Raw genomic sequence first — 17,603 nt, forward strand, 5'->3', positions numbered from 1 at the left:
AAATAGTTTTGACCTGCAGACCCCTTGCAGGAGTCTCAGGGACCCCAGAGGTTTATGGACCACACTGTGAGAACCACTGTACAGCGTATACAATCCCTAACCCACTCTCATCTTTAAATTAAGGATATTAAAATATTGGTTGTTTAAAATATTATGTTGTTATGTTTGTTTTTTTAAAGAGACTATTCCGTCCCCATTAACACTTGGGATAAATTGAGAGTGAGAACTTTGTTGAACTGAGTCATACTGATGTTTAACCACTGTAGAGCCTCCTGGGTCAATTTAATTTCTTAACACACCATAGGTGTTCCTATGCTCAGAGCCCCGTTAGGTGAGGAGTGGTGAGAGACAAGTACCTGTCCAAAGTGCTGACTGCAACAGACCTTTTGAGTTGTTAAAGCATTATTTTCAGAAGTTAAAAATATGACTCCCATACAAATATAAAATGAACATGTGTCAAGGATTTTATTCAACTCATTAATTAGTGAGAGAACCATTTGTATGTTAAGACTGGTTCAAATGAGATTTCAAGGAAGGGTGGTTTATAGGGTCACAGGCGTGCTGAAATGAATTTGCTAATAGAATCAAAACTGCTTAATGTCTGTCCTACAAGGCATAAACCTAATTCTGGGGACAATCTTTTCTGTGAGACAGAAATCATTTGCATTGTCATTGCATGGGAACCATTTGCATCACTCTCAGACATAAAGCATTTGCTTGCGTAGCTCTGAGTTTTCTGCAAGTTAACCTCTTCTTTTCACCTAGCAGGGCTGTACAATAACTTAAACAATAGTGAACAGGGAGTCAAACAAAGGTACACATCCCTAGAAAATCAGATAATCCCTGGGGGATGTGGGTCTGCTAGCCAATCCCAGCCTACACCGAAGGAGCAATCCCTTTTGCCTGTTTCTAAGTTTTGGATAATTTTTCTTAGCAGCATTATTCACTATCCAAAAGCAAAAGGGTAGGAAGAGAATTGGTGGGAAAATCATCAGATTTCCACTCTAATCAACAGGTTCGGTACTGATCTAGCAGCCTGGCAGACACCTTCCCAGAAGAGTCCCCCTTGCTCAGGTGGATTATAATTATACCCAAAAGGGGTTTCCACACTGGAATCACCCATGGGTCCAGGCAGAGAGAGTAAGAGATCATGAGCTACATTGTGTATCCCAAGTGATAGCAGGAAGGACAAACAAAAATTGAAATTATAAGACATGAAAAAGCCACAGCAAAGCAGAGGGCGTCCTGCAGGTAAAACACAGGAAAGAGTGAACAGTTCTTTAAAGAGTGTAAGCAGTCGTACACAGCATCAATTAGATTAGCCAGTGTTACCTATCCTCAGTTGCATAGTTACTATTTATATGCATGGGGTATGAAATGATGTGACATGTTAATGTAATAGTGTAAACATTTCTTGCATGGAGCCCTTGGTTGTGTAATATCCCTTTACAAGACACTTGATTTTTTCTATCTATTTATTGTATAGTTAAGCTGACTTTTTGAATATATTGAATGTTTATTATAATATTTCTTCATAGGACACTTGCTTCTCTGTCTCCACACCCCGGGTTTGTTCATGCTGCTTCAGTTCTAAGCACATCAAACCTAACTAGGAAGCTTAATCTCATCACTATTGGGTTGGATCCAAAGCCAATCACAGATAGCATCTTAGGAGCTGAGTAACTTTTCTGATGATGGAAGGGGTTTCTGGGGCCCCCCCATTGCACAAGGATGACCATGCTACTGGCTCCAGATGTCTCTCTTCTCCCCAGTTGTTTCCAAGTCAGTGTGACACTCCTTCCCCCCACCTCACAATCTGCATACCCCTGGGGAATTTGGTCCAGTTTTCCCTCTGACTGCTTCTCTTATGGGAACAGACTGTATTCCTTTCCTCTTGCTGCTGCTGTAACAAATTACCACCAACTGGGTCACTTAAAACAACACAGGTTCATTGTCTTACATGTCCATGAAATAGGTCTCACTGGGATAAAAATCAAGATGTTGGCAGAGCTGCCTTCATTCTGAAGGTGCTAGAGGAGAATCTCTTTCCCTGCCTTGTCCAGCTTCTGGAGGCTGCTTCTGTCATTGACTTTGGACTGCTCTTCAACTTCAAAGCCAGAGCGTAGCATCTTGAAATCTCTCTGACCGGTGCTTCCATCATCTCTCCTTCTCAGACTCTGAATCTTCTGCCTTCCTCTTTCTCTTATAAGAGCTTTTGTCACTACTTTGGGCCCATCTGGTTAATCCAGGTTAATCTCCCCATCTCGAAATCCTTCATTAATCATATCTTCAAAGACCCTTTTGCCACGTAGGTAACATATTCACTGGTTGCAAGTGACATGGGCATCTGGATTCTGGATGACATAGGATGTGGACATCTTTGGGGTGCAGTTGTTCTGCCTACCACCCTCTTCTCCCCACTTCATAGGGTGTTACAAGGGTAAAACAGATGAATGCTTGTGGAGAGCCTGGGATGGTGCCTGGCACAGAGTATGTGCTTAATAAGTGCCTGTCTGTGCGTGCCTGCAGATACCTGGAGTCATTATGATATTTATTTATTTGTTTGTTTGTTTGTTTTATTTATTTTTTTAGAGAGGATGTTGGAGGTAGGAGTTTACTAATTAATTTATTTATTTTTGCTGTGTTGGGTCTTCGTTTCTGTGCGAGGGCTTTCTCTAGTTGTGGCAAGTGGGGGGCACTCTTCATCGCGGTGCACGGGCCTCTCACTATCACAGCCTCTCTTGTTGTGGAGCACAGGCTCCAGACGCACAGGCTCAGCAGTTGTGGCTCACGGGCCTAGTTGCTCCACGGCATGTGGGATCTTCCCCCACCAGGGCTCGAACCTGTGTCCCCTGCATTAGCGGGCAGATTCTCAACCACTGCGCCACCAGGGAAGCCCCATTATGATATTTAAATTGGAAAAATAGAAAGTTAAAAAAAATCCTGAAGGGACTTCACTGGTGGTACAGTGGTTAAGAATCTGCCTGCCGGGGCCTCCCTGGTGGCGCAAGTGGTTGAGAGTCCGCCTGCCGATGCAGGGGATACGGGTTCGTGCCCCGGTCTGGGAGGATCCCATATGCCGCGGAGCGGCTGGGCCCGTGAGCCATGGCCGCTGAGCCTGCGCGTCCGGAGCCTGCGTGTCCGGAGCCTGTGCTCCGCAACGGGGGAGGCCACAACAGTGAGAGGCCCGCATACCGCAAAAAAAAAAAAAAAAAAAAAGAATCTGCCTGCCGGGCTTCCCTGGTGGCGCAGTGGTTGGGAGTCCGCCTGCCGATGCAGCGGACATGGGTTCGTGCCCTGGTCTGGGAAGATCCCACATGCCGCGGAGCGGCTGGGCCCGTGAGCCATGGCTGCTGAGCCTGCGTGTCCGGAGCCTGTGCTCCACAACGGGAGAGGCCACAACAGTGAGAGGCCCGTGTACCGCAAAAAAAAAATAAATAAATAAAGAATCTGCCTGCCAATGCAGGGGACATGGGTTCGAGCCCTGGTCTGGGAAGATCCCACATGCCGTGGAGCAACTAAGCCTGTGCACCACAACTACTGAGCCTGCCCTCTAGAGCCTGTGAGCCACAACTACTGAGCCCGTGTGCCACAACTACTGAAGCCTGCGTGCCTAGAGCCCATGCTCCAAAACAAGAGAAGCCACCGCAGTGAGAAGCCCGCGCACCTCAATGAAGAGTAGCCCCCGCTCACCACAACTAGAGAAAGCCTGCAAGCAGCAACGAAGACCCAATGCAGCCAAAAAAAAAAAAAAAAAAATCCTGAAGCTTCTTGGCTAATTCTGAGGCAGGCTGTCCATGGGAAGGTATCACAGAAAAACAATGTAGATTATTTCATGGATTTTCATTTAGAAAGATAATGTTCTTATTGCTAACTAAAACTTGCTAACATTGACTTAAATGTTTTTGGTGTATTAATGTTTAAAAGTCACTATTAAATGACATGATCTTAAGAAAAAAATCATAAATAGAATGCAAACGTGCACAATTGGTACATTGTTGGAAGATCAGAGTTAGCTCTAATCTAAAGTATTTTTTCCAGGTAGATCTCCTTTTATTGGATAGCCATTTTCAAATTGGCTTTAGAACATAAAACATATTTTATGTTATGTGGACTTCCCTTGTGGCCAGTGGTTAAGAATCCACCTTCCAATGCAGGGGACGCAGGTTTGATCCCCGGTCTGGGAACTAAGATCCCACACGCCACGGGGCAAATAAGCCCCACACGCCACAACTAGAGAGCTTGTGCACCACAACGAAGAGCCTGCACGCTGCAACGAAAGATCCCGCGTGTGGCAACTAAGACCCAACACAGCCAAAAGTTAATTAATTAATTAATTAATTAACAATTTTTTTAAATTAATAAATAAAAATAAAAACATATCGATATCAGTTAACATTCTATTCCTGGGGTTTATTTCAAAATATACACTTGAAATTAGTATTAGAAAGTTAATTTACTTTAGAAAGACTGCATATAGCATACTTTGTAAAGCATATTTGGCAAAACTCACATATGAATACTTTTCCTCTAATGGCATTGTCATAACTTACTTCTTTTAAAAAGAAGATAGCCTTGATTCTTAAATTCAGTTCTGCTACAAGCTGTATAAATGGACATTTAGGGAAAGTATTTTAGCAGAGCATTACAAAACAGAACCGGAGACTTTAAATCTTGTTCTTAACAAGCACTGTCCATCAGAATGTTTATTTTCCGTGCAAAAGGGAATCTCTTCTTGCTCTCACAGAACAAAATATTTTCAGCCAAAAATATGAATATAGAGACGTCTTCTTGGGAGAACATTAATTTCACCTCTTTGGTTTAAAAATAAATTATTCTGTGGATGTAGCTAGTAGAGAGAATGATGCTGTGTTCTACTTGGACATTCTAGAGACCTGTGGAGTGCCACCTAATTTATGAGTTTGTCTTTGGTTGTCTTCATAATTTCAGTGGCGTTGCTTACAGTGCTAATTCACCTACCTAAGCTACTTAAAGAAACATTGTGCACAGACAGGCAGCCTCTCTCAGTCTGCCCCCTGGTGGCTTTGGAAGGTGGTGGCGAGTAACAAACTGGCCTTGGGAACCTTCCACCCCCCATTCTGGACTGAGTCCAAATTCAGGCCCATTCTAGATGGAATGGAGCAAAATCAGTTTTGAGCATTAGATCCTTTAATAAGATCTATATGGTGTTCCTTAATTAAACAAGCTTTTGTCGAGAAAAAAGCTAATAGACCCTGAGAAAATCAATACCCTAAAACATATATTTTACCAGCCTTCTGGAATGTGAAGCTACATGACAGGATACTCAAAAAACGTCTTCAGTCATATAAAAGCAGAGCTTGAGGAGAAAGAAGCAAGGGAAATGATGGAGAGCAGCCAAAGGCCTGAAGAGTGATGCCTTGGCCAGGAGACAAAAGCATACTAATGGAGGACGTGCTCTAGTTGGGACTGGCACCCTGTGAAATGGATGAGGGCCAGGGAGGCAAGGGGAAGGAGGATCCAGGGGAAGAGGAGGATGAGATGAGAAAGGATGAGGTTTGGAATAGGAAGCCTGCTGGGCAATAGGCGCCACAGCTGCTGTGTTGCAGAGAGGAGAGCTGATAAACTCAAAATCAGGATGAAATTGCCTTGAGAATCCCCGATGGACCCCATAGTCACCCACACCTCCAAGAGCCTAACAGCCAAGAAGGGGAGAGGGAGGAGGCAAAAATGATGCAGCACCCACAGTCACTGTACAAAACTCACCCAGTGAACATGGCTGATTCTTGTTTAGAATCGGGTTGTGATGTGCATTTCTTAAATGCTTTCTGAAAGCTTCCCACAAATCACTCAAACAAAAAAAAAATGTTAATCTTAGTGTTTAACCCTTGATCAACTGGGGAAGTTCTCTTATTTGGGATGGCTCATTCTGTGATGTTGCCAGATAACTTGTGTGAGGGAAGCAGTGGGTAAAATCCACTAGAGTCCAGTGTTTTTGCAAGTGTTTTAATGATTTCAGTATTGATTTAAAGTTGATTTCAAAATATAGAGATAGGCTATATTTTACTAAGACGACTAGTTCACTCTAAGGAGCATGGAGTTGGCTTCAGGAGGTGATAGAGGCCAGAATCAACCAGCGCAGTGACTAGTCAGTGAAGTTGTCCAGAAACTATATTGTATGTAGCAAGACTGTGCTTGCTTAAAAATCAGGGCATCTATCAAAGTAAGTGTTCAAAATGTGAAAACCCAAGAATGCCAGATGAGAGAAGACAGACTGTCGCTTGAGGGGAAGCTGTAGGATAGAGACCATTACATAAGAGAGGAGACCCGGAGAAAGGTATTTGGGAAGCAACTCCAGGGCTTCAAGAGGCCACAGGTGCTGTGCACCCTGGACCCCACACGCCCTACATTTTGACCACCCATGGTTTTACCGCCAGCAGAAAGGCTGAGTCTGAACCCTGAAACTCTGTGCTTGAGGTGGATCGCAGTCCTGGGAAGAAAAGGGAGTGGGTTCTCACAAGGATGCATCTTTGATTTGGGACTTTATTTCCTTTTGTGTTTTTCCTCTTCTCCCCCACCCCCAAGACTTTCATCGCGGGAAAAATTGCTTTTGTGTTTTGCTTTTATTTGTCTTTCGTTCGTTACCAGGGTTTTATTGCATTTTGTAACCTGGAGTCTGAGAGATGCCAAGCCATGTGGGAATGTTGATAAGAAAATAAAGTCCTATTTTTACAATCTGCAGTGCTGAGTGTTTGCTTCTCCGTGTTACCTGCAGCGGGCAGGAGACAGAGGTGAAGGCATATAGGGCTTTTTTCCCTCCCTTTCGTACTTTATACCATTTTAGTTGTACATGGGTTTTTTTTGGGGGGGGGGTGCCTTTGAAGGAGCTGTTCTTGTTAGTAAACAATACTTGGCTTTCTTTTTGTCTTTTATTTTAAGTGGTGTCCTTCCCCTAACCCCTAACATGGGCAATGATAATAGATAAGTAAGTCACCCTTGGTTTATTCACCTCAAGTTTTTAGGTCTAAGGTAATTTGTCCTATATTTTGTCTATCTCTATTTATGGATTCAAGGATTTGGGGGGCCCTAGAATCAGGGGAGAAAATCATTCAATGCATGTCTTTCCCACTCCGACTCTAGGCTTTACAGGCTTAAGTTTTTCAGTGGATGTACTACTTTTTAGTTGTAAAATCACAACCCATAGATGAGTTAGCCTCTCCTCCACTCCTACTTTTTTTTGTGTGTGTGTGGTACGCGGGCCTCTCACTGTTGTGGCCTCTCCCGTTGCGGAGCACAGGCTCCGGAGGAGCAGGCTCAGGGGCCATGGCTCACGGGCCCAGCCGCTCTGCGGCATGTGGGATCCTCCTGGACCGGGGCACGAACCCATGTCCCCTGCATCGGCAGGCGGACTCTCAACCACTGCGCCACCAGGGAAGCCCCACTCCAACTTTTTATGTAATTTTTAGATATGTCTCTGAATCAGTCAGGGTCCCAGCAGGAAAAAGAGGGCCTACTCGAAAGCAGTCATTGAAGAAAATGTAATGAAAATACTGTCTCTGGGACTTCCCTGGAGGTCCAGTGCTTAAGACTTTGCCTTCCAATGCAGGGGGTGCAGGTTCGATCCCTGGTCAGGGAGCTAAGATCCCACATGGCTTGCAGCCAAAAAACCAGAACGTAAAACAGAAGCAATATTGTAACAAATTCAATAAAGACTTAAAAAAAATGGCCCACGTCAAAAACAAAAAAGAACAAAGACTGTTTCTGTGCAGAGTTCAGAGAAACCCATAAGGGATGGTCAAGCACCTGGCACTGGGAACAGAAGGAAGCTTTTGCCCACCCCAGGTGGCAGGGGCAACATCGGGAGCTGTTACTGGAACTGGGAGAGCAGTAGCTGGAGCGATAGGAGAGGCCTGCCCAACGGGGGCCGTGGCCCAACTGGGAAGAAGCCAGGGTGCCTCTCATTGGTTGAACCCAGCCAGAGGGCAAGGGTCCTGGTTAATGTAAGCACAGGGGACAGCTTCCTGGGGTACAGAACAGGGTAGAAAGAGGATTTGGACGGGCAAATTGACAACATTCAGCACAATCTCTTATTAAAATTGCTTATTAAAATTTTAAAAAACAATGTGTATTTTACTGCCTAAACATGTCTCTGTTCTCATTGCCTTCTTTGTACTCAGTTGTACCTAAATGTCATAAAGGAGTGAATGTAGATGGCAGAGGTATTTTAAATGAAAATAGAAATGAATTAGAACTCTGTGGAGAGAAACTTCATCATGGTTAAGACTACAGTTTCTATCAGCCAAAGAAATCTATGGAGATAGATCTCAGAATATTGTTACCTTTTGTGGGGGCAGATGTTGATTGGGAGAAGGCACGACAGAATTTTCTGGGGTGCTGGGAATGTTCTGTGTCTTGGTATGAGTGATGGTAGAAATTGATTGAGCTGTACACTTAAGATTTATCCACATTACTCTATATATGTTGTACCTTAATTTAAACAGAAGTTTTAAAAAATTGCAAAAATGTTTACGGTTTCTAGAGACTTGAGTTCCTACCTTGTTATCTCTGCCACTTACTGACTGTGTGACCTTAGGCAAGTTATTTAATCTCTCTGTTCCTTAACTTCCTCCTCTGCAATATGGGGATAATAATATTCTTACCTCAAAATGTTATCGTGAGGATTAGAAGAGCCAACCTTAGGAAAGCACTTAGCACAGCATCTGGCACATGGTAATCTCTCAGTAAGTGTTAGCTATTTACATTAAAATAAATACATTTTTTCCCCTAAAATAACTTAATTCTGCTAAGTTCTAGGTACCATTTTTTCTTCTTTTCCTCTGTTTACTAAAATTTCCAATCTGCAAGTCCATCCTTTCATACAAGCAGATTCCAAACTTGAGTTAGAGACATGCTTAGGGCCTCCCTTCCGAAGCCTATTCTAATAAAGTGAAAGCACAGAGGCAGTTCACATTCTTTTTTTACAGCTTGCTAGTGGCTTCCTTGCCAAATGATGCTCCAAGGAGATGCCCTCAAGTCTCAGAGCAGAGATACTGCCTTTGCAGACCCTCTCACATGTAAGGAACCTCAATATGATCCTATTCAGTATACTTACCAGATTGCATCATTTTGCTTCATGAATTACAACAGGCCTTGGTTAACTGGGACCCAGTGGATCAAACAGTGCTTGCCAATGAGCAGGTGGATGAACATGGCTGTTCGTGGCGTTCTGGAGCAAAGGTGGAACAGAAGTACCTCAGACAGTGGTTTATTAAGACAACTGCTTATGCAAAGGTGAGTGTCAGCCTGGAGGCTCCCCAGTAATATGTACGTGTTGGCAGGCAACACCAAGGTCTTCTCGGTATTGGAGAGCCTCACTGTTGGGGGTGAACTCTAGTTAGAGCTGTTAGAGCCATGGGTGTGCAGACAGGAGGCACATGAACCTCAGGGTCACTCACGTAGAGGTTGATGGGTTTGGGTCTTTCAGTTGGAAATCGAGAATAGCACCTGGGAGGGCTTCTCTGGTGGCGCAAGTGGTTGATAGTCCACCTGCCGATGCAGGGGACACGGGTTCGTGCCCCGGTCTGGGAAGATCCCACATGCCACGGAGCGGCTGGGCCCGTGAGCCATGGCTGCTGGGCCTGCGCGTCCAGAGCCTGTGCTCCGCAGCGGGAGAGGCCACAACAGTGAGAGGCCCGTGTACCGCAAAAGAAAAAGAATAGTACCTGGGGGTCATTGTTTGCTGACCTTTCAACAAATCATTGTACTGCCATAGAGGCCAAAAAACATTCATCTTCATCTGCAATTATATCAACAATAAACCTAGAAGGGAAGAAAGTATCTTCACTTGTGCAGTTCTAGTAAGACCTCCAGAAAGACAGAATGACATTTCAGAGGGTCCAGAGAAGACCATCTAAAAGGAGTGAAGAGATGGCCAGTCTCCATGAGGGAAGGTCAGGGTGAAAGTGAACTAAGCCAGGAACCAAAGCTTTGGACTTTAACTCTTGTTGTGTCTCTGATTAATAGTGTAAACTGATGCAAGTCTCTGCACCTCAGTTTCCTCATCAATAAAAGGAGAGGGTGCGGCCAAGTGGTCTTTAAGGTGCCTCTGGCTTTTAATGTTTTCAGGAATTCAAGGCAAGCCCAACCATTGAAGGGGGGAGCTTGCTTACTAAATCACCAATAGTCTGGGCAAAATAACTTGTTCTGGGTATGCCAGAACCATTCTGTGCAAGGTATTCTTTGAGCCTACCATGTTTCAGGATATGGAATTGAGTGATCACTCCCTGAAACTCCAGAGAAAAATGGTTAGAGCAAATCAGGGGCATTTCCCATGGCAATTTGATAATCTCTGTATTAGCATAAGACAGGAAGTAAGCAGGATCTGAAAAGGTAAAGGCATCATGAAGGGCTACTGATGGTATGTCATGGTAGTTCTTACCCTGGGGTAGTCACCATACAAAGGATAGCTGTACCTTTCCATAGTAGCCCATGGGTTGCTCCATCACAGAGAGGGTACTGGACTGAAATGGACTTTGGGTCAGATCCAATACTGCACTTCTTATATGCAAAGAAAGCACAAGTTATAAATAACCTCTGATCACTACAAAACTTTGCTGAATTAGAACTGTAGTACACCAGCTCACCATACCAATGCCATATGGTTATATGACCTCTAGTTCTCTCACTCAAAAGACATGTCTTAAAAATGAGACTTTTTTCCCTTTTCAATTTATTCAGAATGTAGCATATGGATTTGGAAAACTACTAATTAGAACTTGTTAACATAATGCCTTCCTCTTTTTAAGCACACTAGTAGTATTGAGAGACTGAATAATAAGAAGAAAGCTGAGGACATTGCTTTCTATAACATCCCAGGCAGTGAGAGCCCCTACTTGCTGACAGTTGGGGTCGACTGCATTACTGGGAGGCATGCCAGGTCACCTCGAGGACCTGTCAGATGACTCTGTAATAGGCACTGGTGGAAAGGCCACCTAATTGTCCTCTGCCTCTAATTGGAAATGTAATAACCTAACTGAGTGGCATTATTCTTTAAACTGTCAGCTGTGAATTTTCAGCTCTTCAGCAGAAATGGTTAGTTACCATGGTGACTTGCATGGTTCTTGCTGAACTCCAGTGAAGAATTATTGAAAAAGCCGACTTTGGAGGTCAACACTTGGTTTGCCCTGAAAATCAGGAGAAGAGGGGGTGGCATGGGAGGTAGGGGTGGGCAGAAATCCATGTTCACTGCAGGTCCTTGGCTGAGGGCTGCACATGCACAGAGCAAGACTTCATAAGGCCTAATAGAAAATGATTACTATGAGATTGAGAGGAGAACAGAGATACCAGGGGGTTGCACAGTGCTCTGAAACTTTAGAGTTATGGCTCAGCCAAAAGTTCACAGTTGAGACCTCAGAAAGGCTATATATTACAAGTGTGGATGACGCCCTAGGACCAAGGACAAAATTAAAATAGACTCACCTTAATTAAAAATAAAAGTAAGCCTGACAGTTTCAAAAGGAACTTTCAGAACAAAACTCAACACCTTTAAAAGGAAACAACATAAGCCAGACTTTCTGCAAGGTTGGTTTCATCTGCAATGTCTAACATATAATAAAAAAAAATTACTAGACTTGCGAAGAATCAGGAAATTGTGACTCATAATAAAGGGGGGGGGGAATGGAGTCAGCCTAATAGAAATAAATCCTGACATAATGGAACTTAAAGGAAAAGATGGTCATAATGAGTGGACAGGGGAATCTCTGAAGAGAAATGGAAACTATTTTTTTTAAAAAAACTGGAAATCTAGAACAGAAAAGTGCAACTTCTAAAATGGAAAATTTATTGTTTGAGCTGCAGAGGGATGAGTAAGGGTTAAGTAGGCCATAAAGCTATAGGGGAACCCCCATCCCCCCACATAGAGAACATAACAAGTGGTAGCCCTAAAACAGAAACGGATATGACAAGTTTGAGAAGCTGAAATAATGACAGTATACCTGAAACTAAGAGAGCCAAGAGGAGAAACTCAAGACAGGGCTGGAGAACCTGAATAGGTGGTTAAGGGCCAGATCAGGCAATGCCTTTTAGGCCTTAAGAAATGTGTACTTTATCATGGGGTCCCTGAGAAGCCATTAAAGGATTCTAAGGAAGGGAATGACACGGTCAGATTTGTGCTTTTATAAATTCGCTGTGGAAAGGGCAAGTGTGGGTGCAGAGAGACTAGTTAGAAGGTTATTGCAATGGTCCAGGAATGCATAACTTAGACTTAGATGGTAGTGGAAAGAGATGGGTACGTTAGAAAAATATTCAGATGGTGAAATCTGTAGAACTTGGTCATAATGAGAGTGTGTAGGAGATTATGTCATCAAGAAAGACCCTGACTTGGACACAAAGGGAATGATTAAGCTACTCACTGGGATAGGGAGTCCTGGAAGAGACATAGTCCTGACCCTTTTGAGTTTGCAGTGGCCGTGAGTCATTTGAGTAGAGATGTAGAAATAAATGATGCTTGGATAAATGGGTCCAAAACTTCAAAGAAGATCAGATGAGATAGAACATCTACTTTAAAACCTGGTATGACAGTAATAGTGTTGACTTAGTGATGAGGTCCTATTTAGATAAGGATGAGATATTGAGTCAACAATGCTTTTAGCTGCAAGTAAATAAAAACCCAAGCAGTAGCTTAACAGATGGGAGGTTACTTCCCACACAAGAAGTCCCAGTTGCTGGGACCAAATTGGGAGAGGGCTCTGAGTTGACATTTCTGTGATTGTCATGACCTTTCCTTCCTACCTATCATTCATGGTTGCAAGATGGCTGCTGCAGATCAGACATCACGCTTCCATTCAAGACAGAAAGAAGCAAAAGAGGCAGTGTGAGTGACTAGAATGCAAGAACTTCCCCACAAACCCACAGCCAATTTCTACTGATGTTCTGTTAGCCCCGGTTGTGTCATGTGACTACACCCAGCTTCAAGGAAAACTAGGAAAGTAGGCTCAGGCTTTTTAGCTTCTATAGTCAAGATGGTTGGGGGAAGGGGATGGGGAATGAGTGCTGGGATGGCCAGTGAGCTGTGCCTACCACAGTTATCTTTAGAGCTCTGTATTTACATTTAGTTTTGCAGCTCTGAGGGCTGCCTCTGTGATGTACAGCTGGTGGTCTGCTTGGGAGCATGGCTGTGAAGGAACCCTCCTTTCATTCACTTAACTTCCAAATTATAAAGACAATGCCTGATGTAAAAATTACAGGGAACCTGAAATATAAAAATCCTTTATTAAGGCTGTTCTGTGACGTATTTGATTTTCCTCCCTTTATCCCCCACCCAGTCTTCCTAGGATTGTTTGCTTTATGAAACGCTAAAAGTGATTTCAGCCACTCGTTCTGTGAAAAAGAAAACTAGCAGTAGGAGTATCTGAAGAAAATGAATTAGTCTTGGCAGAGATGTGTGGGAGGATTCTTGTGGGCAGCACCACGAGGTGAGAGCAAGGGGAGGAGGGCGGATTGGAGACTTACATACAGAAAGCAAGAGGGATTCAGAGCCGGATGGAATGAACACTTCAGTTCCTGACAACAGGGTGACAATTGGAAGGCGAGACAAATAGCTTCTCGTTTGAACTTTTCTGATAGATTTGTGGTTTTGGTTTCTGTGCGGCTTCCTGTAGCCCCCAGAGGCTGACTTCTCGCAGGCCCTCAGCTGCTGGGACACTATACATGGACTCCTCTTTGGCGTTAAGATGGACATAATCATGCCCTGATGGTGCTTAGTCAATGCCCACACCAAATTGGTGCTTATGTTTTCTAAGTTTCCAGGAGTTATCCGGCAACTGCTAGAGTGTGAACCAAGTCTGTGATCACCTCCCACTTCCTATCTGCTTGCCCCTGATCTGATCAGTTCTCAGGCTTTCACTTACACCATCTTACTGAACCTTCACGTTATTCTTTGGAGGGTAGATACACCTGTTATCCCTGTTTTACTGATGAGGAAACTGAGGCTCACACTGGTCATAAGTAACAGCGCTGGGATTCAAATCCAGGTGCTTGAGCTCTTAACTTGCAGTATGTGCCACTTCTCAGGTAGCCTGAATTCATTCTTTCTCTCCCTAGCTGTATTCTTGACTAGGTGCTAAGAATACAGGTGAAAAAAGCTGAGGTCCCTGCTCTTTGGGAGCTTGGAGGCTAGTGCAGGAGACATTCGCGGACATGAGAGGTCACAGCCCTTGGGATCAACATCATATTGCAGGAGAGTGCAGGGGAGGCGAGGAAAAGCCCCAGCTCTACCCAGTGGTCTGAGGAGTTATCACAAGATGGTGATGAAAAATGGGAAGTGCAGAATACTGTAAGGGAGCGTTTTGTTGCCTCCCAGACATGCAGGAAACTTCACGCTTCGCAAGTATTTCCAAGTAGAATTTCTGCTGGCAAGAAGCAGATGGGCAACAGTGAGCCCTTATGAAATCAGGGAGGATGGGAGGTAATAAACCACCCGTTTCCCTGCCCCCTCTGCGCCTCTCATCTTGGTTTCATGTCGCACTTGTGGGTAAAGTAGAGACGCCTTTACCAGAACGCACTGGTCTTGTTGGACACTGCAAAGAGTGAAACTCTGGAGTTGGAGAGCCAAGGAGGTGAGGGAAGGGAATGAGGCTTATGACAGGAGCTCTTTGGGGAGGTGGAGGAGGAGGCTGGAGCAGAAGGACAGCCCCGGAGGAGCAGCGGTACAAGGCTCTAGTCCCCTGGGTGCCCTTGGCTGCTTAAGAGTCCCCTGCACTCTGAAATGGGGACCCTTGGGCACCCTTGTTCTAATCCCGAGGCCTTGAGTTCCCTGTGAAAGCATTTGGCTGTCTCCTGGAAAGTGGGCTGTTGCCTGGCTTTCTGCTTCTACCCTCAGGTCCTCTCCCAGCCCCAGAACAGAGAGAGTGCCAGGAAGCACCTCCTCGTAACAGCATGCAAGTCCTCCTGTGCTCTCAGAAAACTTTGCAAAGGGATTGATCACTGAGGTTTGGCGACTTGACCCCACCTTGTCCGCCCAAAAAGACCCTTGGCCCCAGTGTCGCCTGCTGTGTGTTCAGCCTGGCCCTTCGCATGGTGGGGTGTGCACAGATTAGATTTGCAGGGCGGTTGGGATAAAAAGCCGTGAGGATCCAGACTAGGGCCAGATTTAACAACGCTAATGCTGAGGTGTATCTACTGTGAGGGTTAGGGTTAAGCCCAGGGGCTTTAAAGCTGTTACTGTGTTCACCCCCACCGTGCCCCTCTGTGGCCAGTCAGGGCTGAGGGTGGCCTTATTCTTCCCTCCTTGTAAAAAGAAGTTTATCAGCTCCTGCGTGGTAGCGGGGACAGAGCCCATATGGCTCTGGACCCCAGGACTCCGACCAGCGCTCAGACGCAGCCTCGGAGCCAGCTTCCTGCCCGAGTTCTCCCCCAGGCCCCAGCTGTCTCTTCTTTTGGAAGCAGCAGACTCTGCTCCCGTCCCCAGGATCTGGTTTTGACTCCCTGTCTCACAGAGCTAATTAATTGTTAAATTCTGCTCCTTCTTACATAATACTTCCTTCTGTTCTCTGTTTAACCTGCCTCTCCAGGATCTTTTCTCTTCTAAACCATGAGCCGAACTCTACTCTTCACCTTCCGTCCTGTCCTCTCAGTCCTCCTCAGGGTGATCGTTGGCTGGTGCCAAGGGGCGCAGTGAAGTCCTTCTGGGGGCGGGGGTGGGAGGGGGACAGAGGCGAAAGGAAAGTAGGTGATTTGAGGCTCACAGTCCCCGGCACTTTGCAGGCGAGCGAGAGGCTGCCTGGGGTGTATCAGGAGACTTGTACGCCAGCCTCCCTCCCTGCCCGCAGCCCCAGCCAAGGGGACAGGCTCTTTAATGTCAGCTGGGGCTGAAGGTGAGCCTGCTGGGAGAAGGCCACCGGCTGGCTCTGAGCAGGCCTTAGGGATAACTTCTGCCTGGAAGAGCTCACCAGAGTTGGTGCAGGGCTGGGTTCCAGCTCTGGATTTGGAAACCATGGTATTTTATGACAGAACAGGCAATGAGATTTCCTTTCCCCTAAATGCAGTGCCTTCCGGCCTGTCTTGGGAATGTCCCCCACCAATGCCTAATCACACCTGTATGTGGCCTCTATTAGGTCAGGTCTCTAGGGCCGCTTTATTTCCTCACCCCAGAGTTCTTGCCCACACTCTGTCCCTCCCATCAGGGAACTGAAGACAGCCCTGCCTGCACACCCACTCCAGAGTGTGTGAGAATGAACGAGAACTTCCGAAGGAAGGAGACACAGTCTCCAGCTTGGCACACATACTCTGCAAGCCGGAAGGTTTCCTTTTTTTGTTGTTTGTTTCAAGATGGAATGATTGCAAGGGGAAAATGGGAGAAATATATTAATAATATATTTCTTATTGTGTATTGACAATGAAATAAATTATAAATTTGATTAGAAAAAAAATGAACAAAGTAAACATTATGTCTTGCTCTTAAACCCTTAGTAGCCTTTCTGAGCTCCCAGCCAGGTCCTTTAGGAGCATAAAGGCCACCTTCTTTCTCAAGGTGTTAGCCTGGACTCCGTGGGAGGAAAGAGCTTGATTAGCACCTTGTTGGGGGCAGTCCCTGGTTGTGCTCAGGAGGGCTAGTGAGTGTCACCAACGAACTCCTTTAACTTAGGGAGTCATCTGAATTTTAGCACTAGAAGAAACCCGAAAGAACATTGTGCAGGCTCCCCGACATTAGGGTCAGTCTCCTGTGCTTTCTAATCACTGTCCTGATCTGAAAAACATAAAAGCCGGCAAAACAACCCCCTCGTGCCTGCCTTTACTGCTACCGGAAATTACAAAGTCAATATGGTGTCTAAAAACGAAGGGATATGGTATTGCTTTATTTTAAGCAGGCCACATCCTGCCCTCCTCCTGCTCCCCAGGGGGGCGGATGGCCAGCTTGAGGTGTCTCTGAAAATTACCGCCTGATCCCATTCCTCATTTTATAACTCAGGCCCCCAAGGCTAGGAAAGCCAGGACCCAACCTGAGTTTCCAAAGCCCTAGGCCTGTGTTTCGTCCGCCTGCTGTTGAGCACTAGTTCCCAAGCAACCAAGCATTTCCGACAGCCACATGCAGAGGGCAGACGGTCGTAGGGTGAGTGTTGCAGGAAGCCAGCTAATGCAAGTTAGGAAATGTTATAGGTACAGGGAGAGGGCACAAATGGCCAGATAACGGAAAGTACAGTGATGAGAGGTTTTCTAGTTTGTTCTTGGTGGAGTTGGCTTGGCCTCAGAGCTGGAGCAGTGTCATGTTTTATGTCATTATTCTCTAATCCAGTGCCCTTTCCTTACCCCAGGGCATTCTAAACCCAGGTGCCTGGAGAACAGTGAGACTGATCCAGTGGCTTCCACGGCTATTAAGGAAGTGAACAGACATTAGCACATACATACATATCCATATTATATTGTTCTGTTTTGGTTTTCAAAATGTGTTTTCTTATAGAAAGGGACAATTTTCCACAGTATCTTTCCATTTCTCTATTTATTTTCCTTACTATTCCAGGGTGGCTGATTCTGAGTGTCAGAATTGCTTAAAAAAGAGATTTAATCCTTTCTAGAGCTGTAGTAAGTTGTGAACTCTGGTAAAATGCAAACTCTAGTCATTTAAAAAC

The 17,603-nt window shown here is 45.2% G+C and overlaps 1 protein-coding gene across 6 annotated transcripts in view; it reads left to right on the forward strand.

Annotated features, from left to right (window-relative positions):
• LARS2 (leucyl-tRNA synthetase 2, mitochondrial) overlaps window positions 1-17,603 on the forward strand; it is a 248,413-nt gene that overhangs the window by 153,403 nt on the left and 77,407 nt on the right. For 5 of the 6 annotated variants that reach the window (XM_060110202.1, XM_060110199.1, XM_060110203.1 and 2 more), the window contains one exon: window positions 9,127-9,270. The exons of the other annotated variant lie outside the window; for it this stretch is intronic. In XM_060110202.1, coding sequence (XP_059966185.1) covers window positions 9,127-9,270 — 144 coding nt within the window. The remainder of the gene's footprint in view (window positions 1-9,126; window positions 9,271-17,603) is intronic. 6 annotated transcript variants of the gene reach the window in all.

This window comes from Mesoplodon densirostris, chromosome 10 (assembly GCF_025265405.1).
Source record: "Mesoplodon densirostris isolate mMesDen1 chromosome 10, mMesDen1 primary haplotype, whole genome shotgun sequence".
In the NCBI taxonomy this organism is placed as follows: domain Eukaryota; kingdom Metazoa; phylum Chordata; class Mammalia; order Artiodactyla; family Ziphiidae; genus Mesoplodon; species Mesoplodon densirostris.